Source organism: Cygnus atratus, chromosome 2 (assembly GCF_013377495.2).
Source record: "Cygnus atratus isolate AKBS03 ecotype Queensland, Australia chromosome 2, CAtr_DNAZoo_HiC_assembly, whole genome shotgun sequence".
NCBI lineage: Eukaryota > Metazoa > Chordata > Aves > Anseriformes > Anatidae > Cygnus > Cygnus atratus.
The window spans coordinates 92875551-92902855 of NC_066363.1; the positions used below are offsets into that span (position 1 = coordinate 92875551).

The 27305-nt window shown below is 38.9% G+C and overlaps 2 protein-coding genes across 2 annotated transcripts; one reads left to right on the forward strand and one right to left on the reverse strand.

Moving 5' to 3' along the window:
* Window positions 1–15377: 15377 nt before the first annotated feature.
* On the reverse strand, window positions 15378–16342 carry MRPL36 (mitochondrial ribosomal protein L36). The gene is made up of 2 exons (XM_035550626.2): window positions 16253–16342; window positions 15378–16145 (listed from the first exon to the last, which is right to left on the reverse strand). Exons 1-2 carry the CDS (start codon window positions 16318–16320, stop codon window positions 15815–15817), a joined length of 399 nt encoding a protein of 132 aa, XP_035406519.1. The 5' UTR covers window positions 16321–16342; the 3' UTR covers window positions 15378–15814.
* On the forward strand, window positions 16075–25397 carry NDUFS6 (NADH:ubiquinone oxidoreductase subunit S6). Its single transcript, XM_035550627.1, has 4 exons — window positions 16075–16485; window positions 17863–17916; window positions 23281–23403; window positions 25251–25397. Exons 1-4 carry the CDS (start codon window positions 16348–16350, stop codon window positions 25314–25316), a joined length of 381 nt encoding a protein of 126 aa, XP_035406520.1. The 5' UTR covers window positions 16075–16347; the 3' UTR covers window positions 25317–25397.
* Window positions 25398–27305: the final 1908 nt, after the last annotated feature.

Sequence of the window (27305 nt, forward strand, 5' to 3'; positions counted from 1 at the left end):
ACTTTTGTTAATCTTGATGTGGTGCAATGTTTCTTATTTAATGCTTGTTATTTGTATATCTTTATGCTGTGTAAAAAAGAGCTGCTGCCTAAATTTCCAATTATGGTGTGTGACTGAGATAATGTGAATGGGATACGGGAGTGGGAGTATGCCAGCCCTGATAAATTCCTTCTTTCTGCCTTCTGCTGTTAAGCACTTGTCATCTTGTTTATTCTCTAAAACTACTAATTGCCAAACTACAGTCACATAAAAGCAAAATGAAAACACCACCCAAGCACTTCCACAATTTTCTTTTGCTGGTGTATTCAACAGATGCATGAGTTAGGGTTCAAGATGTGGTAGGGTTGTGAACTCTTTTTTCTATAAGCTCCATGGCTCATCAATGGAGGGTACTGTGCCTCCAGAGGAAGGGGTGTTTCTACAGCAACCAACAGTAGGCATTTATCTGTGACATTGCTTCAAACTCTATGCCATACCTTAGTTTGGTGGCCTGAGCACAGTCAAGCATGCCATTTAATTCATTTTACAAACAACTGAAATATGATAACAAGACTCAGCCTTTTTTATTTGGGGAAAGTAACTCCTATTTTATCATCAAAATAGTTCATATGTTCCCTGTCAAAGGGAAGTAAACCATCCAGACAGCAGGCAGTGACGTAGCAAATAGAAAAAGATTGATCTGTGAAGAAATCCCATTATATATTCTATTTTTGTAAGAGATGCCATAATTTTAAGTAACATTTATTTTCAATTTCTTAGTTGTTTTCCCAAAATAGTCGAAAACCATTGTCAACTAAATGAACTGTTGTCTCTTTATGTATAAGAATTTTCCAGCACGTTTGGGGGGAAAAATCTAAAAAGCAGAAGTGTTGCTATAAATCATTAATATATTGCATGGAGAAGTTTATTATGTAACTGAAAAAAAAGTAAGTAGTAATTTTTAAAAGTATAAATAAATATATATATATTTTGCTGACTGACAAATGAATCAGATTGTAATGCACATTCAGAAGGAATTGTCAAACAATGAGAAAGGCATCTGTGGGCATTCGTCATGATGGCACAAGAGAGAAGTCAGAGGCCCACAATACAGCAAGCCGCACTCTAAGCCTAATGACTCTAAGTGGGAGCACAACGCATTTGATATTCCATTAAATCAAAGCAGGAGTAGCTAATATGTTAATGAGGCCAACTATTATAAACAGAAAAATCTTTGCTTTCTTCTTGTTTTTTAATTACTACTCTGGGACAGTGATCAGGGAGAGCACATGTGCATCCTGTTCTATCCCAGTACCATCAGTGAGATAGCATCTTCTTTTAATTCTGAAGCAATCACTTCACAAGGCACAATAAATATAGCATCTAGTCTTTTTAAAACATTTCAGCTGATGATCTATACAATTGATTATTTTGCTTTTTTATTCTGCTGTATTAAAATTATTTTATTTTTTTATTTTTATTTTTTTATGCTGCTGATATCTTTAGTTTCACTTTTGGTATTTATTGATATTATCTTTTTCTTATTTTTAAGCTGTCACATGGTGGGATGCTTCATGTTTGTTTCTTTGTTTAATTGCTCTTTTTTGGTGTTTTCTGAAGAGGGGAGATCATTTTACCCTGCATGTCATCACTGGCCACCTGCTTCCAGACCCTCTGATTAGGAAAGTAGTCTTTGTCTTCTAGGGAAAGGAAGGAAAGCATAAACAAGGACTCAGTTTCCCCCTATTTTGGAGAGAGAATTGTGCTGTACACCATCTCAGACTGCTGCTACTGGTCTCACCACCACACACATTGATGCGATCCACCAGGCCGTGCTGGCCAAGCCTTTGCTCTTGTTCCCCTGGAGAGGGGAGTCCTCTGAAGAGGAGACTTTGAAGCAGGTCTCTCTTACTGCCCACTCTTCATTCCCCAATGACTTGATGTGACCAGGACTAGCTGAAGGAACCACCCTCTCAGGCCAAACCCTTGGAAGTACTCTCTTGGGTGCTCCCCAGTAAGTCCTTGGTCACTGACCATGGATCGTTAGCCCAGAGCCCCTTGGGTTCCTGACCAAGTCCTGAGGAAACTGCATGCTCCTCCTCCCAGGGGGGTGGGCTGGGCTCACTCTGCTGTTGAAGGACAGCCCTTGTGAGCTGATCAGGTGCCACATAGGATTTATAAGATCACAGAAGTCATTTCACTACAAAACCAGGTTGGGGAATGTGATTCTTTTGGGCCACACCTGCGCTTTCATAGACCACAACTACTACGATCATCTGTGCTGCTTCCAAGATCTTTAACTGACATATCAGGATAATTTGTCATTTGGCCTTCTAGCCTTGACCAAAAGAAAGCATCTGAAAGGCTGAACAATCTTCTCTCTCTTTCTCTCTCTTTCTCTCTCTTTCTCTCTCTCTCTCTCTCTCTCTCTCTCTCTCTCTCTCTTATTTTTATTTTTATTTATTTATTTATTTATTTATTTTATGAGCATCTCTTTGGTCTTCAAGGGCTTTTATGTAACTAGCATTTTTTTACATCCACCAGAGGGTTTTCTATGAGACCTTTCCAAGGTGCCACCTTTTTAGCAGGACTTCCTCAGATCCAAGAATTCCTTTTCTGTGATCAGGTCCACTGTGACAGTTGGCAGGAAATTAAGGATTTCAAACAATAGTGAAGTCTTCAATGTGATGGAGTAGAACATTTTGGTATCAGAAACAACTGGCCATAAAAATGCTAATAATATGTAGACTTGAGCAAAAATTACATATCTAATCCTTTATATATATATTCCAGTTTAATGTATAGATTCTTTTTTTTTTTTTCTTTCCTCTCCATGGAGAGGGATGGGAAATAGGGAGGAAAGAGTTTATACCATCTTCACTTCAGAGAACTGTTGCTCAGACACTTTTTGCCTTGAATGAGTTTTATTTTCTTTAACTGTGGAGGCATAAAATTTGGGGTCAATCAAGTTTCTGAAGGAAGAGAATTCCAAATTAAGAACGTTCATTTTTCTTTTTGCCTGAGAAAGGCTTTTAACGCTTCTGTATTGTCAACTATAAAATATGGAGCAAAAGGGTGGTAACATTTAATATACTGGAGCTGAAACTAAAACCTGGACAATGAAGCATGAAATGAAGCATGCTTGATATCACAGAGAAACAGAATTAACAAATAGGTAAGACAGAGAAAGTATGTAAAAGAACAATCCTTATGAATAAAAGGATGCTAGGATGATTGTATCTTGAAGAGGACAAAATTAAAGATGGAATGCATTTATGAAGAAATAGGTTACAGCATGTATAATCATCAGAACACTTAAGGATGTATCATAAAAATCTCTTTCCACATCTGAAATATTTCAAAAGTGATACATGACCGGATTGCATGAAGAATATTGAGTGCTTTAATGATGTAGGAATTTAAAGTATTATAAATCAATTAAAAATTACATTCATTACACTGTACTGTTTGACAGTGTTATATACTTGCCTCCTTTAAAGGAAGGATGCTCTTCTGTTTCCAGTGACAAGCTTTTCTTAAGGAGAAACCATAACAACAAGAGAAACATAAAGAGGTTCTATAACCTTGTAATCACACATGTCATACACAATGTACTATTTTCTCTCTTTATGGCAGAAATGCTCAGAAATAATATATAGTAGATGCTTCAAATTATGTTTTCTGTAACAGAAGTTAATTCTAAAGTAAGTATTCCCTGAAAGAGAAACAGAAAACATTTTTACATGTCTATCATTTGTCCTTAGAGGACACAAAACAAATATGTTTTTTAAAGCTTGACACTGGTATTATTCTTTGTGGCCTCCGGCTATATGCTTTTTCCAGTTTGTAGAATTGAAGGGATAAGAAAACAGCTTTGCATTAAGAGGAACACATTGTACAGGTTAATCATAACCATGCAGAAATCAAAATGCTGCCAACAAAATAATGGCGTACTAGTGCCAAGGGAGTCACCAGGATGACTGTGAGAGAAGCTGTGGGATAATAACAACTCCTTTTCATGTGGGGAAGTATTTCAGGCATGTGCTTCTAAATTAATTATTGATGTGGCTGAAACAGAAGTTTTTACTACTGTTGACAATAGCAAATACTCGTAAAAATTTAATTGGCTAAAAGTTAATTTCAGTGTTCCTCAATCATGAAATGCATTAATTGCAAAGAGATTTTTTTTAAACATGTTTAAATTTTAAAAGGAAATAAAGCAGAAAACCGGAATCAGGCAGGGGAATTTAACAAATGTAAAAATGTAGACAGAACTGAGAGTCATTACTTAGTCAATACTGTATCAGTTAACCAAATTAACAATAGTCCCTGCTGAGAACTAAGTAGAATAGCATAATTTCCTGGTTTGTCTGACTCATTCACATCTTACATTAAGTGTTTACATTAGCGTATACAAATCAGAAAAACTAAAAGGCAGTGCCATGTAAAATGTGGAAGAATTAAACAAAATAGTGGTTATAAGAATTTAAAACGTTCTAAGCCCATTAAATAATAAATTAATCATATGTTCTACTGGTGACACTTGCTATTTCAGAAGGATGGGGGCTAGTTTGTTTCCAAATAAAAGCTTTCCATAGTTTGCCATAGGAACGTTACAAAATCCTTTGCATATATTGCAAACAAATAACATCCTAAGCCATTAGTAGAAGTACTTATGAATGTTTAGCTTAACTAATTAAAAAGTAACAATAAAAGAAATAAGGAAAATGATCATGAAAAAATACTTTCTGGCATCAGCTTGAGCCATAGCTGCAGCACTAGTCTTTTTAGGTAATATTGGCAGAGAGATTTTAATTCAGCATTGTTGAACAGCATAGTATAGCCATATTTACATAACTGAAATGGAAAACAACATATATCATTGTGGGGCAAAGCCTGCGACAGATTTTCTCTTCACTTATTGAGCTTATATTTTTAGCCCTGAGCATGTAATGTCTCTATACCTCTGAGAAGCTGTTGAAAAGAATCTGTTCAGAAGGGATAACATAAAAGATAACAACGTCCAGTTTTATCACTTGAGTCAGGACAGCCTTTAGCTCCCTAGAATATAGGAACTTGTCGGTAACCCAGAAGAAGCTCATATATTTGTTATGCCTGCCGAGTGTCTGGGCACAGCAATAAACTCACTGAAATGCCAGCTGTAACCTGAGAAAGCCACCTGCCCACCAAATTCCTCGTACTAACACTGTTGGGAAGCTTCCTTTGACACTGGTAGGGAAACCATGGAGGAGCACTAAGAGAAAGTGTTCACAACACCATTAGATTCACTGTATGTTTCATATTTTCTCTTTCTTGATGGCAGTGAGACTGAAACACTTCAGTGAGCAATATTGCTGGCAATGTTTTGTCTCCACTGTTTATTAGAGCATCCAATGAAAAAAATTGTAAAATTTAATTATTTTAATATTAAAAGATATATATAAGGGATGTTTCTTAAAAGCTAACAACCCCATCATTTTCTTACTGTCTTTCCTCTGTTAAAGAGAAAATAAAAAATATTATTAATTGGTAAGGCCCAGTTCTTAGCTCTGAGCCATAATTGTTCATGAAAAAAACTGTTTGGCTTTAACTGTACAGGAAATTGTCCTAAGTACATTTCAGCTATAAGGTTTACACAGACGAAGACACCACTCTGTAATGCCGTATTGGTTTGTGACAACTGTGGTCATCTAACAGCTGCCACAAAGTTCCTTCTCATTGTAGCTTAAATTAATATTGATTACTGTAATGTACGACAGCAAATTTGCCCGAAGTACTCAGTCATACACGGGTGCAAGTCTCTTTGACTTTCATCCTACTATTGGACACTTGCACAAATATTCATTTGAAAGACTTAAAAAATTCAAAGGACAATAAACTTTTGTTGGTATAGTTTTCCCAGTATTAATAACACAGTATCACTCTAACTGTATATTATCAATAAGATGAACTCTTGAAAATGAACTTCATACAATGTGAAGCCTGGATTTTTTGGAAGCAAATTTTTCTGTGGTTCTTATGACAAAGCTACAATACATAGCCAACAGCAAAAGCATTAGGCAGTATGTGTTACTGCTTAACTGAGGCTGGATTTCTTATGAAAAATCTACTGAAGGGACTTATTTGTACAGAAGCTCAAGATTTGGTCTGAAAAGGCTGCTTCATGGGTTAATGTATTCACCTATAAATAAAAGCAGTGACAGCTCTCCTGTCAGTACATGCTGATGGACGGTTCCTTTTTCCACCATTACAGCCTTGTGAATGTGGGAAAATTAATTTAAGTGGTAGTTAATTTCTAATGAATTCCATTCAAGCGGTTAATATGGTCCCTTGATGTTATGGTAACCTTCATGGATCATTGCATTATGTAAATAAATTCTACTTTATGCTGGTTTATTAAAAAAAGGGAAGATTGGTGAGTCCAGCCAAATCTTCACATATACAAACATGCACAAAATTTCTTAAGAAACCACTAAAATAGACTGTTTAAGAGGATTACACTTGATTCCTACACAGCATATCATTCCCCTTAATAGGACACCCATTCTTTATATAATTTTGACAGGATCATCTATTATTTGCAGCACAGAATAGGAAGACTTCTGGAAAGGAGACCCTCACCACTCAGAATTGTATTAGAAATGCAGCTTGTGTGTCCTTGAGGGACCCTCCAGTCCCTTAGATCAGCTGTTTTGCACAGGCATGAGTCACTGAACAGGCTTCATGCATCCCAGCTCCCACCTTGTCCCCTCTTTTGGGGACAGACCTCTGGTAGGGTGTGCTCTGCAGGGAACGTATACATGGCATCTTACTCTCCCTGCTCACGTCACTTGGCTTCTTCCCACTTACTTCAGTGGGGTTTAGGTCAGCCTTTTATTGGCCTTATTACTGGGATCTAAAAACCTTTTTAAAAATAACAAATATCGTGCAATACTTATTTTGAAGTAGTAATACATTTCAGTATTCAAATCCATGTACATTTTTGAAAGGTAATGGTTTTACTCTCTCATACAGACTACTTGATGAATATAAAAGCCTCTGTATGAGCACAGAGATTTCTACGGTTGTGTAATCTGAGTGGCTAAGAAAAGCCTGGGTGTGCCAAAAAAGCAAACTTTCATTGAGAGGAGAAGCTAGTGGTGTGTCTCTTATAACCTAGCACAAAAAGTGGGAGGCTCATTGAAATGCATGGACAAGGTATCAAGAGGAAACCAGCATGGGGGGAAAGTGGGAATATCCTATAGGAAGAATAACACCATGCACGAACTGAAGGAAAGTAGGCTGCTGGCTATTTGTAGGAGAAAAACCTGTGCATAAAAGTATCTCAAGGAAAGATGCTGAGGCACCAGTGTAAGCTGGCCCAGGAGCTGTTCAAAGGCAATCCTAAAATATATAGGGTGAGGTGTGTTTCCTAGAAGCACACAGGCAGCTATTCATCTGTCATATTGCCAAAACCTGAAATATTTGGGAGGACAGAATTATATAAAATATTTCAGGAAAGATTAACTCAAAAGACATACGGTGTAGTCAATAATGTCTAAGAACATATGAGAGGAAATGCTTGTAGGCAGAGGCAATATCTTTTATTAGACAATTGAAACAGTTGGAAAAAAATCTGGTAAGCTTTGGGCATACGTGAAAATAACTTGTATACCCAAAAGCTTTTCTATTTTTTCTAACAATATCAGTGATCTAATAAAATATATTACCTCTCCTTACAAACCTTATCTCACAAATTCAGAAGTTACACAAAAGGTCTATTAGGGTGAAGAGAGAAGCAGGAAGTCTGTTTCATGAGAAAAGACTAAAATGACTTGTTTAGCTGAGGAAAACAAAGATTGAGAAAGGACATGATTGCTACCTAGAAAGAAATATCAAGAGGGTAAATTCCACAGGAACAGAAGTGCTATTTAACATAAAAGATACTGCTGGCATAAATATAAATAAGTCCTGAATAAATTTAGAGGTGGAGTTGGAAGATTAGGAAAAGGAGGGCAGTCCTACAATACCTTTCAAAGAATGGTGTTAGTAAAAGGAACTTAATTTTCAATGCAAAACAAAATGAATGTAATTAAATATTTTTATTAAGTAGCTGACAGAGTATCAGGAATCGGAATTTATCTATACATTGCCTTTATGGGCAGTGACTTTTTTCCAGTGGTCCCTTCTCTCACCCAGCTGGCCTAGAGCTGCTTGTTACCATACACTCATAGGCAGCATCATTGAAAAGGACTGGAGGCACTGCAAATGCTTAAGGAGGCTCCAGATGTTGAACTTCTGAGAGCCCTTAACGCTTAAGTGACCTCCACCTTGTCCCCTGCTGCCACCGCTCTGACCTACCAGTCAAGTTGTGTGCAGTCTTTGAGCAATGCTTAGCACCCGGCTGTGCTATCACTGAGAACCTTCATGGGGGTTGCTTTTAGTTCTGCTCTTTACTTTTTCAAGCAGTATCATGGGATGCAGCCAAAGCTTACAGTGTGGAGGTGTTGTGCAACATACCTAGAGGCCAGAAAGGTTCTTCCACCACAATCTCCTTGTGTTCTGGGCTTGGGATAGATGAGCAGCTAAGTGGGCTTATTTTCCCTCCTGCCCCCTCTTTGCACATCATGCATGCCACAAATCTCAAGTTCCTTAAAAAACAAACTCTCTTTACTATGTGTTCAAGGCAATGAGATGGGTGATGAGACAGCCCTCTGTGTTTGTGCGTTGAGTGGATGATGCTGAGGATGTACGCTGAGTGCAGAGAGCACAGTGTGAAGTTGTGTGAGACATCAAAGCTGGCTGAATAGCAACAGACACCCAGGATGGGCTGGAGGACAGCCCACCTGTGCATGAGAATAAGCCAGACAAGTCTAGACACTGAAGAGTTTCCGGGTTTTGTCTGAGCAATGAAAGTATCTGGTAGGTGTCCATTATGCATGCAGTGTGGATGCTCAAGGGAACAAAATGCAGGAGCAAAACCAAATGATACAAGCTGGCAAAGGACATGAGATGTCCTATGTTTCAAAACGTCAAAGAAAACCTAATGTGTGTGGATGAACAACTGCTTGAGCAGCAGGTGTCGAAAAGTAAGTACAAATGGGGAACCATCATAAAATTTAAATTTCTTTCACTGTGGTTTCAGAAGTATCAGGACAAATGATAGATATCTTGTGTTTTTATCAGTGATCTGGGAGTGATACAGATCAAGCAATGATAAATGTGGGGTAATAAAAATCAGCGAAGAGGTAATAATGATACGAGAGTCACAGCGAAAAATGTATGCTGCTCAACACAATGAACCTACACAAAACAATTTTATTCTGTTACATTCAAGTGCAAAGTTGTACAGGTAGCAACCAGGTGTTGCAGCCATACCTGCACAATGGAGAATTGCTTGAGGAACAGTGTGAACTCTTTACTGGTCATAGAAAAATGACCACAAACCTGAACCCTTAATGGAAAGCTGTAGCATTAACGTGACCTTCAGAAGAAGGAAGTAGAAGAATGGTGTGTGGAAAATTCAGGAGCATTTTAACCTCAGTGTTCAGCAATACACTGGTTGATTCTGCATACAGTTCCTGTAGCTTTATATGAAAAAAAAAAAAGGGTGGGAGGTAGAGAAAATAGAAATATTCAAAAGCTAGAAAAAATATTTTATAGTGAAGAATTTAAGACGATTGATCTCATTACCTTACCAAAAGACACAAGGCTGCCTTGAATTAAGCACTTTAACAGTGAAAGGCACAAAACTCAGTAACCATAAAGGAAACCAAAACAGCTCACCAGTGAAGTGACAGTGTCTTGGAGCAGACTCTTAGATGCATGACAGGCTGCAGCCCTGTGTTTTTTGACCTTATGTGTTTACCTCTCTTAGGATAGAATTCTTCATCCTCCAGACTGAGTCCTGGATTATTGCTTTGTATTTACTGTCTTGTCATTCCTTTAAACATATCATATAAGTTCTCTTTTCATGACTCTGCAATTGGAGATTAGGATGAATGTCCAGACAACTTTCTTGAAACCAACATATTATTTAATATCAGAATGAGCATTCAAAGCAAAAATAAACTACTTGGCACACAATCTACATACAGTAGATTTTATCAAAACCTTGAACTTCCTATGAAAGTGGCCAATTCTAGATATCACAGACACTTCTTTTATAAAGAAAATGTTTCCCATTTTATAACGAAGTTTTCCTTCATGATAAAACCCTTTTTACACCCTGAGACTGCTTGTTCCTGACCTTTTCCTCATTTGGGCGTAGTCCGTTACCAATCTTTAATCATTTACAACAGAGAAGCTTGTATTATTTCCTGCATGTTTCTTTGCTTATTTTCAGCCACTAAAGGAAACCAATATATTTTTAGATCAACAACTCCACAAAGTGCTGAGTTCACTTTTTTTTTTTTCTTTTTGCACAATGTGGCATATAAAAACATGTGCCTCCTTGAAAAACAATGTTCTCTTTCAACTCTGTATTCACATTTACAGACAACAGAGTTCAAAGTCTGATGCCCAAGCTTCTCAGTGAAATGTGAGTTTTCCTTTTCTGGAGGCTGGTGGATAACTTTAGTAAGTGACAGCTTCATCTTGGGTACCAATATTCTCTCCATAACCATTTTCATCATTTTTAGATCAGGTTCAATGTCTTCACTGTGATGAATCTCTTATAAAGATTGCTGCCTCCACTATGAGTGGGATATGGAGCAATAAACTGCTGCAGTTTATCTCCCAGAGGTATAAAAGTAAAACAATACCACGTACCTAAATAAACTGGGCTGAAAGTGTGACAGTTCAATAGCAGCTTCTTGGGCAGTTCAGCTATTCTAACACATAGAAGAATTCTGTCCTGGAGAGTAGGAGAGACTGGACAGATGAGGGCTTGACCCCTCCTGTTTTGTGAAGTAAACCATCCCAGCAAGTCAGAAAGATCCAGCCCATTCTCAGACTCTTGGACTACCATGTTCAGCCCACCATTTAAGCTACTGGTACAGATTCGGAGCTCTAAATGAATAATCTGATGAGCTGTGACGGAATGCACACAAGTATTTAAATGGATAACCAGCCTTATTGACATGAATGGGACAACAGTGTCCTTAATTTATACCTTAAAAGTCATGTGATAGTTTTCATCAATACATATAATATGCATATACCTTGTCGACTCAGAACCTTAGAGTATGGTGATGCTGCAGATATATGTAAACTACCTTTGGTAATGAAGCCTATCTAATATCAGATGCGTGGAATGCACTGAAACTACAGGAAGACCCTGGCATTACACAGAAGACATTCTGAAGTATCTCCAGTGGTGCTGCAGAGTCCATTTGCATTGTTAAACAAATATGAGAAAGCAGCCTGCTTCTCACTTCCTTTTTCCTTGTTCAAGAGTACTTATTTTTTATTTTTCTTGTAAAATCAAAATTCCAACTTTTAATTTTCCTTTGCACAGTCACACTCATGGATATTATCGACAGATGAGTCATCTATTTCATCCCTCTACAAATGAAAGCTTCCAATTGTTAATACTTCACAAAGCCATTAGCAACTGTTCTTAAGGTTTGCCTTTTCTTGTGCTTATTTTTATCTTTCTGATTATGTACACGGTATGATAAAATAACTGGAAAAGCTACAAGGTGTATACAGAACCAATAAAATAAAAACAGCTGTTATGAAAATGACTTTGGTGATGTCAGAATCTGGAAATGTCACCTGTCAGTCAGCTAACCTCTGCGTGCACCTCCTGGATCCAAGCAGACGTAACTCCCCCAGTAGCACCATTTCCAAACATTTCTCCCTCACCTGTCATTACCGAAGAGCTGTTGTCCTGAATTCAGCAACCAACGCAGTAATTCCCATACGTGCAATCACAAAGTCTGACAGTCGTTAATATACATGAGTTCTAAGATTTATCCTCCAGTTGATCTAAATACATATCCACCTGTTGCATACTGGGAACGTGACAGTCTCATTCCCTGAAACAGTTTGGAGGAATTAAGCAAGTTCAGTCACTCACAACTGCAAACTATTTTCATAACTGTACAATGGAGACAGTCACAGGAGACATCAGTTGTCACACTCCTACTCCACTGCAGGGATTTAAAGAAGAATGAAGAATTGCTGGAAGGGGTAACCTAGACACAAAATCAGCAGAAAACTAGAGGCTGAAACTGTAATTGGAGCCTGAGTCTTATTTCATTTTTTAGTGTAAGGATTCTTCTTCCTGTGTTATTGGGTCCTATTTTCCCCCTAAACCATTTTACATTCTAGCTGCGCTCTCCTTACCTTTGCTCTACCTTCATCTTCTGCCCTCACAACATCTTGTAAACAGGACGAAATAGAAAAGAAAAATCATACATTTATAGAACTAACATTGACGGGTTTCTTAGTTTTATAGGACTGAATGGACGGTCTGGGTAGCTTAAGTAGCAGTTGTATACCCTAACCTTTGAAAAAAAAGCTATTAAGCAACACGACATCCAGAAAGTCTGTAATAAAAGATGTAAACCCTTACCTACCAACAACTAGGCTAATGACTGACATTATTTCAGCATCTCATAAATAAATTAGGTAAATAAACCTAAAATAAACATGCACCACCAGTTCTAGTCACCTTCATGATGTCACACAAATTACAGAAAGCTATGAAATCTGATTTTATTTTTTTAGAATACCTCTGTAACAATTTGTGGACATTAACAAAACAAAAAAGGTCCTTAGAAGCGGGAGACTCAGTATTTCCATTTAACAGATGGAGAAAGAGACAAAGGCAAAATTACTTTTTCAAGATAATACAGTAAGTCAATGGCAGAACACAATTACAATTCTGAGCCTTCTGTTTTCTAATCCTATCATCCTCTTTCCAAAATCTATTAGCACTACTGACGTTTCTACATGACGTTTCAGTGATGACCACGAATACTCTTCTTTTGAACACTCCACCCCAAGGTATCACAAGCTAATAGTTCAGATGATGACACATGAGTAATCTACAGCTGTGTTAAACATCTGAATTCATATTACTTCAAATCTTAAACTTCTGACTAGAAGCACTAAATTTAATGGCTTTAATTGTAACATGATTTTTCCTAATTATAAGTTGTTGAAATAGGCTGCTCAATCTGTATTGTATACAAACTTGAACTAAAGCCTTGGGCTAACAGGGAAAATGAAAGCATAGTAAATTGTGCCCCTCTCCCCTGTACAGTAAGCCATCTGTAAATTTCATTCCCTGTTGTGGAGAATTAGACCAGATTTAACAGATACCAGCCTGACCCCAGTAAAGCTGCCCCTGAATGCCACGTGCCACTACCTTCTGATTCTAGCTGGAGAGCGATTGCTGCTCCATGCCCTGCCAGCTCGTACTTGCAGGTCTCTCTCTTCACCATCTGACGTTGCCCTCGGCAAGCAAGCCCCAGACTGAACCCCAGCACACTTTGTCTTGTACCAGAGCGCGAGCCTTTTTTCTGACAGAATCATGGGTCTGGATCAACTGTTTGGGAGGCAGTAAGTACAGCTGATAATTACTTTTGCTAAAAAAAAACAACCTGCAGACCCTTACCTCATTTGATGGCCAACTCATTCAACCCATGGCAAGTCCTTGCACATTCCCCATGACTTTCCAGTAAAGCAGGTGGACCTCACCACTGGGTTTTCTGAACATACGCACACTCTTTACCTTAATGGTGTATTAATAACTGCACTCACCACGTGTCACAGAGGTTTACAGCATGCAGGCTTTTCTGCCAAAGCAAAATATACAGCATGCACCTAAACTAAAAGGTACCATTGACTCTAAGGTGGGAATCAGAGCTTTTAAAATCTCCAGTTGCTTAGACTGCCTAGCTGGCAAGGTGCATTAAAGCAAGGGTAAAACTTTCCCAGGAAATTTATTTATAAAGTAGGAGCTCTTATTTGTGAGCATGTAAACTTCAGCCATGCTTTGTGAGGTACATCAAGTTTTCAACTACTTCAAGGTTCTTTGGTTCTGAGTAGGCTTCCAAGTTTTGAGTCAGTCTGCGTCTCTGGTTAGATGAAGCTAGCCATTTTTCTCCCCCTTCATTGCCATAAATTTCCTTGATGCCTCCTGAGGTGGATGTCTATGTTAACTAACCTGTTCCTCTCTTTCCAAATCCACATTTCTTGTAGTGAGACATGAATGAAAAGACAAAGTGCTCATACACATAGGGACCAGCCAATAACCATTGCCTCTGGGTTGTTTAGCCACAACTTTCCAGCTTCTCATTGCCTGCCAAGAACCTAGTAAAAAAGAAAAGGTATAATTATAGAAGTTAGTAGAATATTCAAGTTGTGGAATTTTAAGAGGGCAGAAAAGTCCTTCTAGTCATCATACTGTTTGAGCAACCTCAAATACAGGTTGTGCCCAATCAACTTCACCTCTTCTAAGTTTGGGACACTATCTCACAGTGCTCTGACAATCTTGTAGCAGTAACCTACTTGTCCAAAAGCATAAGTTTGGTATCTTGTGCTGAGAACTTGTGGTTCACAGGAAGATCAAACACCCCTGCTTCAAGCACAATGATGTTCAGAAGCACTAGGAACACACTTGGGGATTGCAGCAATTATGGCTGTCTAAATTTTCACCTGCTGCTACACAGATCCAGCAGTTTGCATTCAACGGTATGCTCGGCCATATGACCTTTGAGGCATTTATGTTCCTAGTCATTCTCCCCAAACTTTCTGCTGCAGAGCTGTTTCAAGGGATACACAAAAAGCTGTACTAAAATAATTCTAGGGCCTCATTGGCATTTGTCAGTGAGCCTAAATCTTTACAGAAACTTCAGACAAATTAGCTGGAAGCTGAAATTACTCTTTTCATGTTTGTTGCAGGTATCCACAAAAATCAGTTTACAAACTCTAGTCATAAGGCAGTAATTCCTAGCTACCACAGCTACCGCCTTTTTGTGTTAAGGGTCAGGAAACCTTTTACTAGTAGAATAGCAGGTACACCACAACCATCAGAGGGGTCTTCTCAGAAGACTGAAGACACTAAGAACACTTCAACATATACCATATAGGCAATATATTAGTAAATTATGACATTAGATGTTCTAACTTAAAAATTTCTAGATTGCCTCATATTACACTGATAAAATGCCATCATCTCTTGTTAAAACCCATAATGTTAAGCAAGGGTTAGTTATACTGGCATTATTGAAGCTACGTAAGGTTATCCATGCTGTAACTCAACAGTGAAAAGAATTTTTTACCTTACATACGAACTCACCCAAAAGCTGGCACACCATCTTTTGATGTAACGTATTTAATATCATTTCCCACTTCAGGGCTTAGCTAAGTTAGAGGCTATTGTCTCTGCTACCACAGTTTTCAACATCACAGTTTTCTTTCATGGAATATTCATAGTATGTTGTAATAATGCACTATCAGCCATGTTTATTTTCATTTTGCTTTAATTAAGCACGGATGCATCCAAGTCAGAGGCTTTAGGTTCACTCTTACTAACTTAAGAGTAAACTAATTGGTTGTAAGGCATTAAGGCTAAATAACCAAGAGATCCTGAAAGTCATGGCTTTGAGTTCTCAGCATCCACAGTTTGAAACAAAGTTAAGGCAGTGACCACCGCGAACTTGATTTACTCTACTTTTAGAATTAAGATCCAGCATTGTCACCTACAGCACTTTCTGACTTGGGTCCCTAGCTGTCAGAAGTCAACAAGCAGCCAGTGAACCGGTAGCGATCCCAGCGACACGACTGTACACACTCGGATTCACAGACCTTACACAGAAACACCACGTTTATTTCTTTCCTCTCAGGAGCCCCACGGAAAAGCCCTTTTGGGCAACCGCTCCGACGGGCAGCGACCGCGGCGCTACAGCTTCCGTTGCTTGTGCCGAGGGTTGGTCTTGCAGCAAACGTAGAGCCGGCCCCTGCGGCGAACAATGAAGCAGTCCTTACAGCGCCTTCTGAGGGTCGTCTTCGTCTTCAGCCCGGCGAAGAGCTGCAGGAGGCCGGGCAGCGGCGGGCCGGCGGGCAGGGCCGGGGAGGCGGCCGCCCCTTTCCACAGCGGCGAGGCCCCGGCGGCTGATGGGGGCCCCCCCGCCGCCCGCCACCGCGGCGCCAGCGAGCTGAAGGGCGAGCGGCACAGCGAGCGGAGCGGCCCAGCGGCGGCTCTAGCCAGGAGGGACAGCATGCTCCGCGCCCTGCGGGGACAGCGCGGCCATGAGCACACCCCTCACGACCCCTCCTCCCCCCGTTACCGAGCTCCGCCGCCCCTAACGGCCCCCAACGGTCCCCAACGGCCACCAACCGTCCCCAACCGGCGCGGCGGCTCCGCTCCTCGGCAGCAACGCTCACGGACGGGCGGGGGAGACGCATGCGCACGGCCGGCGGAGAGGGCGCAAAATGGCGGCGCCCGGCGCGACCTTCCGCCGCCTGCTGCTGCTGCTGCCGCTGCGCCGCCCGTCCCTGCCCGCCGCGTCCTGGCGGCACTACGGGCTGCGGGCGGCTGGCACCGGCGAGCTGGTGACACACACGGGGCAGGTGAGGCCGCGGGGACACCGGGCACGGGGGGCAGGCATGGCTCCCCCGAGGGGTTCAACATGGCTCAGTGCTGGGTCCTGCACTTCGGCCACAACGACCCCGTGCAGTGCTGCAGGCTTGGGGGACGCTGGCTGGAAAGGCTCGGGGGAGAGCTTATTGCTCTTTACAACTACCTGAAGGGAAGGTGTGGGGAGCTGGGGGTCAGCCTCTTCTCACAGGTAACTAGTGATAGGACTAGAGGGAGTGGCCTCAAGTTGTGCGGGGGGAGGTTCAGGTTGGAAATGAGGAGACATTTCTTCTCAGAAAGAGCAGTCAGGCATTGAACGGGCTGCCCAGGGACGTGGTGGCGTCACCGTCCCTGGGGGTGTTCAAGGTAAGGCTGGACGTGGTGCTTAGGGGTTGGTGGTTTAGTGGGTGGCATTGGTAGGACAGTGGTTGGACCAGGTGATCTTGGTGGTCTTTTCCAGCGTTAGTAATTCTATGAAAGTGGTGAAGAAAGCATTCAGAAAGTGAATAACTTTAGTTTTCTGAACCGGAGTATCTAGACAGTATATATGTATTTCTTTGCCAGATATTTTGTCAGGCTTATGACAGAATGGAGTGATTCTTTATTTAATACGCACTATGGCCTTAATGTTGTTGGATGATGCATAGGTAAAAGGTATGTGTGGCTTCAAAAGCGAAGTGCTGTCTTAGATAGGGTCATTAGTATAGCCGTTACCAAATGTTGTGATCTGAATGCAATGCTTGATGCAACTGAAGTATTGACAGCTGGGAGGTACCCTTGTGTAAGTGACACGTAACTTTGTTTTTCTGTTCTCGTGTAAAAGCTGAGCATGAGAACTGGGGATAGTCATGTAGTGTTTTGTGGAAACATGAAAGAGCTGTGGGGGGTGTAGTTGATATTAGAAGACTACGCCTGTAGTTACTTGTCTCAAGAGTGCATGTGTATCTATATGCATGTATATAAATGTATATGTATATTTATTATACGTATTGCATATCATATATTATTTATCTTACATCTCATAGTTTATTTCATCTTCCAGATGGCAGTGTGGGATCAAAAACCATCACTAGAAGTAATAAACCTTCTGTTTGTATCTCTGGTCACAGATGAGGCTTCTGTTTACTGGCTTTAAGCATCCCTGCCTTGCCCTCTCTGCCTATTCTTTTTAACTTTCCAACCTAGAATTTATTTTCTCTGTGACAGAAATGAAAATTAATTTTTCCTATACAGTATATAATTGTAAGATGATGACAATGCTTGAAACTGACTAAAAGATTTAGATGATTTACACTTGATAGTTCTGTAAGCCTTTGTGTTCTTCAAGGTTATTATTTTTTAAATAAGATCATTTTTATTTTACTTTTCAGGTGTATGAAGAAAAAGATTACAGGAAAGTTAGATTTGTTGGACGACAAAAAGAGGTAACTCCTCTACCACTTTCCCTTGGGGGAGAGGAAGTGGCACTTCTTTTACATACTTGATGTCCTCAGCCACCAAAATGCAGAAATAAAATTTGTTGGATTTCGGGTTTTGTGTGTTCTTCTTCTCGCTAGAGTGAAAAATCTTCTTTCAGTACAGCATATGGTAGCTTCTGGGTACTGCCCTTTTCTTGTTAATTTAGCTGTTTGATCTTGTCTATAAAGAAGTCTGTTTTGATGGAAAACCAAGCTTTCAGTAGCTTGGTGGGCTTAAGTCTAAAACGGTCAGAAATAATGAGGAACTCTGCAGCAGTTTATGGGTTTTTAAAATTTTTGGGAGTTGGGCCTGAAATCTAATGTTATATTTTAAAACTGTAAATGACAGCATGTTTTCATTGTTTTCCCTTGGTAAACTACAAAATTAATAGTGTTGTTTGAATATGCCTTTTTTTAACAAAAAAAAGTGAAAGCTAGGCTTTAGATTATATGTGACAAAGATAAACATTTGAGATAAGAAATTTAGTAACCTTAGCTATCTAAGTACATGTTAACTACTCAGACTGATAGCATGTTTTCATTTTTGGTAATCTTAAATGCAGTGATTTATTTTTTCTGCTGAAAGTCGTACTATATTTAAATATGGGAATAGAGAAAAATGGAATATCATTTATAATATGTCATAACTACCCAGAAAACAGAGCACAAACATTAGAACTCATATCTTAGCAATATGATAATTTGAGTAAGCAAAGTATGCATACATATTTTGATACTTCTGGAATAACATGGTTGCATGCTGCCCATGACTTGTCCTAGAAACTGGGATCCAAGTTAAAACATAGTATTGACGTGGTTGTGTTTCTCTGCATGACTATGGTAACGCTAACTCTGTCAAGTAGAAGACTTAAGCGGGGTGGTGGGAGGGATCCAAAATGCCTCACACTTTTCTGTTTGAGGAAAACTTTTTTTTAACAGTGTATACTAAATTCAGAACATAAAAATATTATAGTGCTGTATTACTGCTAATAACTATCTGACAATACTTTTCTATAGGTATAAAGTATTAAACGAAGTGCCATGTCACTTGCTTTAGGCGTCCAACTTCAGTGAATAACCATTTTTTTTTTTTATTTTAAATGTTTCTGCATTTCCAAACTGAGTGCTCAAAACTGAAGTAAGCTGGATAGACCTGGAAATGCTAGTTTCCAACTGAACTTTAGTTGAAATAACTAATATTTTGGGGTAGTGGAAAGCATAGATGCAGAGTAATTGGATAAATCCACAACCTTGTGTATCTAGTTAATTTGAAGAAGGATCTTAAATTTGCAAAATTACAAATTATCATTTCAGTGTTATACCTTTTATCTTAAAATAAGCTATAAAGCCATCCAATACTATTTACAAGTTAGTAGTGTGATTTTTAAACATCCTTCTTAGTTACTTAGTGGTATGATTTCAGATTCTTATGAGTTAAGTTCTACTGTAAATTTGGGTATGATAATACACTAGTCTGTAAGGAAGCTGCAAAGCTGTTGGGGTTTGCTATGTGCTTAAAGCTTGAGGGCTTTTCTTGTTTGTTTTTAGACTGCTGGCTGATGAAGTTTAACTTTGTTCTCCCTCTCTCCAAGCATTTGTGACTTCAATGGAAATTCATTCCCAAATTGCTCTAAAAATTCAAGACTTAGCCTATATCCATTAGGTTCTTACGTTTAAGATGTGGGAGCTGTTAGCATTTGGCATCTGAAAATTAGACGGTGTTTTCATTTGAAAAAAAACTTTAAGAATGGTTCTAGTGCCATTTTTGTTCAGTGTCAGCACATAATCAAATGCTTTGCTGAATCACCTATCTATATATCTGTTTAAGTACGAGTTTTGAGGCTTAATTTGCCTCTGCATATTTAAAATCTTAGTCCTTACCCACATTGCAAAGGTGTTTTTATGAAGGCATATGAGCATTTGCTGAAGCAGTGATTAAAATTTAATAAATAAAACTAAGATTTAAAGTACTCTAAAGTAATGAAGCCTCAAAGGCAAAATTAAGTAACACTAACATCAGCCGAATGAAAAGTTATTTCGTAGGCTTGCTGCTGCTCTGTATCAACAGAGTGGGTATGTGAAACTATGTCCTCCAGCATTCAGTTCTTCCTAATAATCAGGCACCACAATTCCCTGAGGGATCTGCTGCTGTCCTTTGGGAGAGAAACAGGAATTGTTTAGCTGGACTGTGTTCTCCAATGCCTGATCAGTGTTTTAGTGCTAATGATCCAGATTTGTATGTATAAGTATAAGATGTGGTAGTTTTTTAATGCATACATATATAAATATTACTTTTCTAATTTAACCAGAACTCATTGTGCTGATTTTTGATTTTTTCGTGTTGTTGACTTCATTGTATCATGAATTTCGTAAGATATGGGCTATTTAACTTATGCTGCGTGGCAAAAATAGGAATTTTACATAGGAAATAATTAAATGAAAATGTTGCTTAAGAAGTGTTCAGAAGCTTATTCCTGGGAGAACAGTGATCGAGTCTTTCCCAAATGCAATGTCTCTTTCTGTGCTACCTCTGTAACTTTGTAGGATGTGCTTTTTGACTCTAACTTTCCATAGCTTGCCAGTCCTGCTAATGTGTCTTTGTGACCAATTTATTTCTGGTTCACTTTGTGTGTGAAGGAACACTGAAAGCTTCAAGTTCAGCCCAGCTTCTCTTTCCCCAGCAAAAGGCAAGCTATACGTCTGTTAAGCAAGATTTAGTGCTAGGTTTTAATTGTGAAGATGGAACAAAATTTACATATTAAATACTAAAAATCATCTGTGTTTATCTTTGGTGAATTTATCTGTGGTTAGCAAAGTGGGATATCTTTCTAGTGGCTTTGCCCTTATAGGAATTCCCCAAATGCATTTCAGCTGCTTGTATTGGAATTTCACAGCACTGTTTGTAGTCTGAACGTTGCCTTGTTTCTGAAGCTGATGCTAGCCTGCTGACTTGGTGACTGTGCTTCCTCAGTTACTTCTTTTTCTTCACTGTGCTCTGCTTAATCAAACAGGACTTGTTACGAGACAGGTACAGCCTCCATAGCTACTTATTTTGAACCTCAGTCTTTGGCTGCACGTGCCCCCGGTGAGGTCTGGCCGCACACCTTGGTTCTGCACGTGGCCCTTCTGAGAGCCTGCCAGGCTGTGGGAGAACAGGGCCAGGTTATGTGGACGTTGTCACTTCAGTTCTGCCAGTCTAATTGTTTGGCTAACGAAATCCATGTGTTTTATCTGAAATCATTGTTCTCCATGCTGGATCTTGAATGTTTAAATGTGCAGAACTGGGGGATTAATGATCTCTGGCAAGGGTCTAAAACAAGTAGCTGTGAGAAAACTGAGAATGGCAGCTATTAAACTGCATCTGTGCAGCCAGACCAGTGTAATCCTGTCCTCGTATAATCCCTAAGATGACACAGAATCTAATGCCACACTGCAATTTCCACTTCAGCTCTACTCTTCCTGTTGTGCTAGTACAGAAGCAGAAGCCGTGAGAATAACTGACATCAGAGATGGTCTGGTTTAAATACAGACTTCCTTTCCTTTGGACTTTTGCATCTGGGTCAGTTCCAGGTTTGGTTTTTCATTCTCAGCCTCACAATGTACTGGCACAGGCAAGTAGCTGGAAACAAGCAGCAGTGGGATTGTCAGACTGGCACTGGGGGGAAAAAAAGTTGTTCATTGAGTTATGCTTTGGGTAAGGACCACACTGTTTGGGTGTGCTTAGGGAAAAATCTCCCTTCCACAGTAACTACTACTGTGCTTTAATTGAAGGGACGTGATATAACTGAAGCAAAAATTACTTCTTTAGTTTTTATCCCCTCATAATTTTTTTTCTCAGTCTTTTTTTCTGGCATGTTTTCCTTGCACATTCCTAGACTTTTGTTTAGCATGCTGAACCAGAAACAAGTCATTGTTGTACAGTAGATGAGAGGTTCTTATTTTCCCCCTATTCCCACAGACTTGTTTGTGGTTCAGAAATAAACCAGTATATGGAAGAGTGGAGTTCTTTCTGAGCTTGAAGCAGAGTTGCACCAGAGTGCTATCTTCCTCCTTCAGCATAAAAAGAAAGATCCAAAATTTTGATCATTATTTAAAGCAGCAGTTAAAATCCTTGCAAGCTGACTGAGATTGCATGCGACTTGTGGATGTCAGTCCCAAGCAATGAGTTTCTTGACTTTGCCATTTTGCTACAATACTGAAAGTTAATTTTTTTGTTAACTTTATTTAGCTTTAAGCATATAAAATCCTGTGGTTGGCAAACTGACTTTTCTGTTGCTGTATGAAAAGCACAGATTTTTGTGGAGACTTAATTGAAGGCTTGGCAAAAGAATCTAAGTTGTCGTGTGCTAAAACTATATAAAAATACCCTTGTGGTTCTTAGAGATTCATTTAATGGGTACTTAAAAATCTTGTATTTTTCCTAAGACTCAGATACTGACGAGTTAATGAAACTTATGCCCAGTGTGGTAAATAGCACCTTCTTTGGGTTTGCATATTTTATATTCTTGTGTGTATAACATTGCTTTTGACAGAGGTGGTTGTCTGCTCAGTGCTGGCTCTGACCTAGTTGGAAGAAGGTGGCACAGAAGAATGAAGAAAGTGCTGCAGGTTCTGTGTAGGTGCAGGTTGCTCTGTTGCGTGCCTCTGGCGCTCTCCAGGAATGGTTGTGTTTGGCAGGTCTCACAGACGTGCTCTAGTGAAAAGTCTGACAGTCCGTAGTGATATACATATTCAGGAATTGTGAATAAGATGGATTTACAGAGTGGCATAACAGTGTTTAGAGGCTTTTCTTGTTTCTAATTCTGAACAATTTGCCTTTCTAACTGTTGTGTACCAAGTTCATGTCTTCGTGAGATTTATGTGCAGTGATAGAGTAACATGCATGGTGGGAAGCTCTAAATTACTGGCAGTTGTTTTATCTCTCTCCTGACCTTACCTGTCCCACCATTATTTTGAGTTTATCAGCATAGATTTTTGCAATTTTATCATGTAGTGGCAAAAGCAATACAGAGGCAGTGTCAGTTAAAAATTTTCTGTTCTCAGCTGCTTGTTACTGCTCACCTTTTTGCTGAATCTGCTTAGGTCATGTAAACCTGAGCATAGATGTGGTCTGTGTCAGGGTATGGGGATTATTTTTGTGGGGTTTAACACCTTCAATTCACTGATCTGGTGAACAAATACAGTGCAGCTGAAGTTGTTACAGCTGTGGAGAAAGTCAGAAAAAAAACTATGTAGGAACTTCTTAAGTTGGTTGTAGTGTAACTGTTTGGTGAGGCAGTTGTTTTCTGTTTGAGTGTGCAAGATAACTGGAAGCTTTTTTTTTTCTTTCAGGTGAACAAGAATTTTGCAATTGATTTAATAGCAGAGCAGCCTGTGAGTGAAGTTGAAAGCAGAGTGATATCATGCGATGGTGGTGGTGGAGCTTTGGGACATCCTAAAGTATACATAAACTTGGTAATATCTTTGTTCTTCATATAGCATGTTTTGCTTGTTATTTCTTGTCTGTAAGTTTATCTACTCTTTGGCATGTTAGTTTAATGAAGTAAAAAAACCTACTAAGAGGCACATTTTATTTGGTGCCTAATACAAAATTAAGATTTCTTTCTACCTAGAAGAATTTGAGAATTTCCGTTTGAAGCTACCAGAAACTTCTTGCTTGTGATTATAACTTTTTAGAAAAAAATAAATGCCATAACAAAACAAATAAGGCAGTGCTTGTTCATATTACTTTTTATGAGCAAAAAAAAAACCACCCACAAAACAAACTTGCTATATCTTGAGGCATTTACTCTATTTAAATGCCACTGTGTAGACTAACCATACTTTTGCGTTATTCGTGGGACTGTGGTTTATTTTAGAATCCTGTAAGCTCAAGGGGGAAAAAAAAAGGAAAAAAAAACCTGTCTTTAGAAACCTTGGCATTCCTGAAGACTGAAAGATTCATTATAGTCAGAGAATCAGTGAAAAATAAATGTCTTATTCTCCCTGACAGTAGCAATGTAGTTTCCAATGCATTCTTACTCTGGATTGTAAGAATATTGAGGGTACTGATGAACTTAGGGAATCAGTTGATTAGGCACTGTCCTGAGGCAGACCCTTACAGCAGATAACTTAGTCTTTGCTTGCTTACCTCAACTTTGACATTTGCTTAATACCCAAGAGAGTGGTAGGGGAACTGACAATAGTGTCCTTTATTGTCAGCACTGTTGAGACAATCATAATTACTTCTATTTTGAACAAAGTAAGCATTTTATAATGATTTATTTTACATTCTTCAAGGGCAGATGTTCTGATGTCCTAATTCATAAAACTTAGGAAGCTTGTATTCTTTAGTCTTAAGAAGTTAACTTCTGTAGCACTCTGGTCTGACTTAACGTTGATCTTTTTGACCTGCTTCACACTCTTCTTGAGAAATGCTTTAGTTTTTGTAACTTTTGATATCTTTTTGTGTTAACAATTAAATTATGTGAGGTCTGTAGTTGAATTCTTGAATGCTAGTACCTGCAAACAGAGAGAATGATATTAGATCAGCTTGTTTTCCTTGGCCATAATGATTGAAATCCCAACTTTATGGGGTTGGAGGGTAGTCTGGATTTTTTCACTTTTAATATTAACTTGTCGATAGTCATGTTGCTAAATAACAGAAAATCCTCCTTGTGTCTGCTTGTCTTGTCTTTTCCTCATGTTAAAGAGGACAACAATAGCTTGCAATCAGTCACATCTAAATTTTAATTATATATAAATTTCTATCTTTTGGAGAGAAGAAAAAAATCTTACACTGTAGTAATCTGTTTCTCTCCAAAATGTTTCTTTTCAGGATTTCTCTTGAAATTCTACTGATCTTTCCTCTTTCATGTAACTAACTCTGTCGGCTTACATTATTGGCTGAAATTCCTGTCTAGATATAACTTGAAAATGAAAAATCACGTTCTCTATTAAAATAAATACAAAATGATCCTTTCAGAACACTGGAGCAAATATGACCGAACTGACTTAAGCTGTCCGGTTTGGTAAGAGAATCCTTTTATTGCTGAAAAGATACCATTTGCTGGACTTAAAAATTGTGTTTTGAGGTCAGGACTGGTAGTTAAAAATGGCAGCAGATAAGCTGCATATTGTGTAGGTATCAAGTATGAACCTCTTACCACCTTTCTTACTTCCAGTGTTTCAAGTAAGCATAAATTCTGTACTAATCTATATTGATCCATTTTAAGATGGCACATGGAAGTAAGAGAAACTTTGTAATTTCTAAAAGTTCTGTAAAGTGAAACTAGCATTTTTTGTGTCTATATTTTTTGCAGGACAAAGATACGAAGACTGGGACGTGTGGCTATTGTGGACTTCAATTTAAACAGAAACATCACTGAAAGATTATCCCTGCATGCTTGCAGACTTCTGTTAAGATGTTAATGTTTAACTATAAATAAACAATATAATTAAAAGCTCAAGGTTTACATTTGTGTTTCTTAACTATGGAAAGTCCAGTTTGTGCCTTTTTAAAACTACCTTTACAAGTATTGATGATCCAAATAGTATTACAATATCTACTTTGTATTTATTTTTGTTTTTATGGAACAAATGTCCAGCCTTGTTTGTCAGACTTCTTGTGGGCTTGAAAGTGGTGTCTGGCTAAGGCAAGGGGTGGCTTGTAATGAGTAATTTGTATTCTTTTTAACACTGAATTTGATATAAATTTCAGGGTGATTGATTATCCTAGGTGTTTGTCTTTTGGTGGTGTTTGATACTGTTAATTTGTTTGTGGCCTGGTGTCTAGCTAAATTCAAAAAGTGGAAGCACAATTCAGCGTTGTAACATTTATAGGCATGTATCTCAGGAGCAAGATCATGATCCCTGAATTAAGTAGCTACAGTTCGTTTGCTGTATAAAAGAAATACAGTGCCCTAAAATGGTTATCAGTGTGAGCTGATACATGTGAAAGGTGAGAGCATAGGTATTTATGCTCCATTTGAGTGTATATATCTGATTCTGCTTCAACAATTTCACACCCTTGAAACCTCTTTAGGAATTGATCATGTCAGACTCAAGAAAGTAGGGATATTGCTCCATTGCAGGTAATGTCTTTTGCTCCAATAATATAGATAGGTAGGTACACAAGTTGTTGTTAGACTGTAACCTCACCTAGTCTGCACGAGGCTGGTTGAAGGACATCTTTTTGCTACCTTCTTGTCCTATTTGTGTAGCTGTGTAGCATTCCAACATAGAACTGTGACTTTCAAACAAGGCATGTACCTGAAGAAGGAGGATCCAAGCTGTGGCCTTTGCTCCAGAGAGAGTTTTAATCTGTTGCTAGAAAGTGAATTCTTAAACACTGGTAATGGAACATGGTCCCAGGCAATAGTTGCTGCTTGGTTGAAGTTCAACAGGGTGGATTCTACTAAAGCTGCTGTTTATATTGCTGTAGTTAAATTGATATAATGGTATCAAGTTGAATAAAGTCATATGGGGCTATGGCTACTAAACTTGCTTGCTTGTCAAGCTATAGATGAAGTTGAACAAGTGCAATCAAGCTTAAGGAAAGGTCTGAAGTATTCTGTCTGGAGAAGATGTGTTTAGAGGCTATCACTGCAACTACTCAGATGCATATACACCCCTTTTAAACATTTGTTCACCTGTGAGAGCTTAACCTCCCTTTCTATATCTTTCACCTTCTTCCTTTCCTCGTTCCACCATTCCATTGCTGCTCATTTCAGTGATCATCAGGTTAGCCTTCGATTCATTCTCTGTAATGACCTAGACTTAAGAAATAATGAGTTATATAATGTTATATATGACTGGTGCAGTTCTCTTAATGTGCTACCATCTCTGCAAATAGACTCAAGAAATATGTTACTGTATGTGGTCATCTGTGTGCTTTTGATTTTTCTTATGAATAATATAGCTGCTTGGATTACTGTTTCACATAATAAATTGGCACAGCATCTGCTGAGGACCCTGACAAATCCCATCTCACTGGTCTTGGCTACGGAATGCTCTTCTTGTTCTCCCTGAAGTACTTGTTGTATATGGAGCTATCAATTGACACTAGTGAAGCAAAGAAAGTCTCTACTTTGCTCTGGGAATTTGCTCCTTATTTTGTATTTGCTAGGCTTATATATCTAGTTGTGAATGGCTGTTTATATGAAGTCTTGCACTCTTGAGTTCTGCTGTCCACATACCTGTGGAAAGGCCAACCTTAATCTCCAGTAGGTGGGGGAAAAGTGAGAAAGCAAATTCTTTGGCTGGTCATAAGCAGATGTGTGAAAATGGATCTTCGACGGTAGACTAAAATACTTAAGAACCATAATGCTGCTTTGATACTTAGGCAGCAAATTCAGACTAGAAAGCATAATGGAATA

Coding starts and splice junctions, on each gene's coding strand:
- NDUFS6 (XM_035550627.1), top strand. CDS start 16,348: ATGGCGGCGCCCGGCGCGACCTTCCGCCGCCTGCTGCTGCTGCTGCCG. Junction 17,917..23,280: donor TTGTTGGACGACAAAAAGAG/GTAACTCCTCTA, acceptor TTTTTCTTTCAG/GTGAACAAGAATTTTGCAAT. Junction 23,404..25,250: donor CTAAAGTATACATAAACTTG/GTAATATCTTTG, acceptor TATTTTTTGCAG/GACAAAGATACGAAGACTGG.
- MRPL36 (XM_035550626.2), bottom strand. CDS start 16,320: ATGCGTCTCCCCCGCCCGTCCGTGAGCGTTGCTGCCGAGGAGCGGAGC. Junction 16,146..16,252: donor CGCCGCGCCGGTTGGGGACG/GTTGGTGGCCGT, acceptor CTGTCCCCGCAG/GGCGCGGAGCATGCTGTCCC.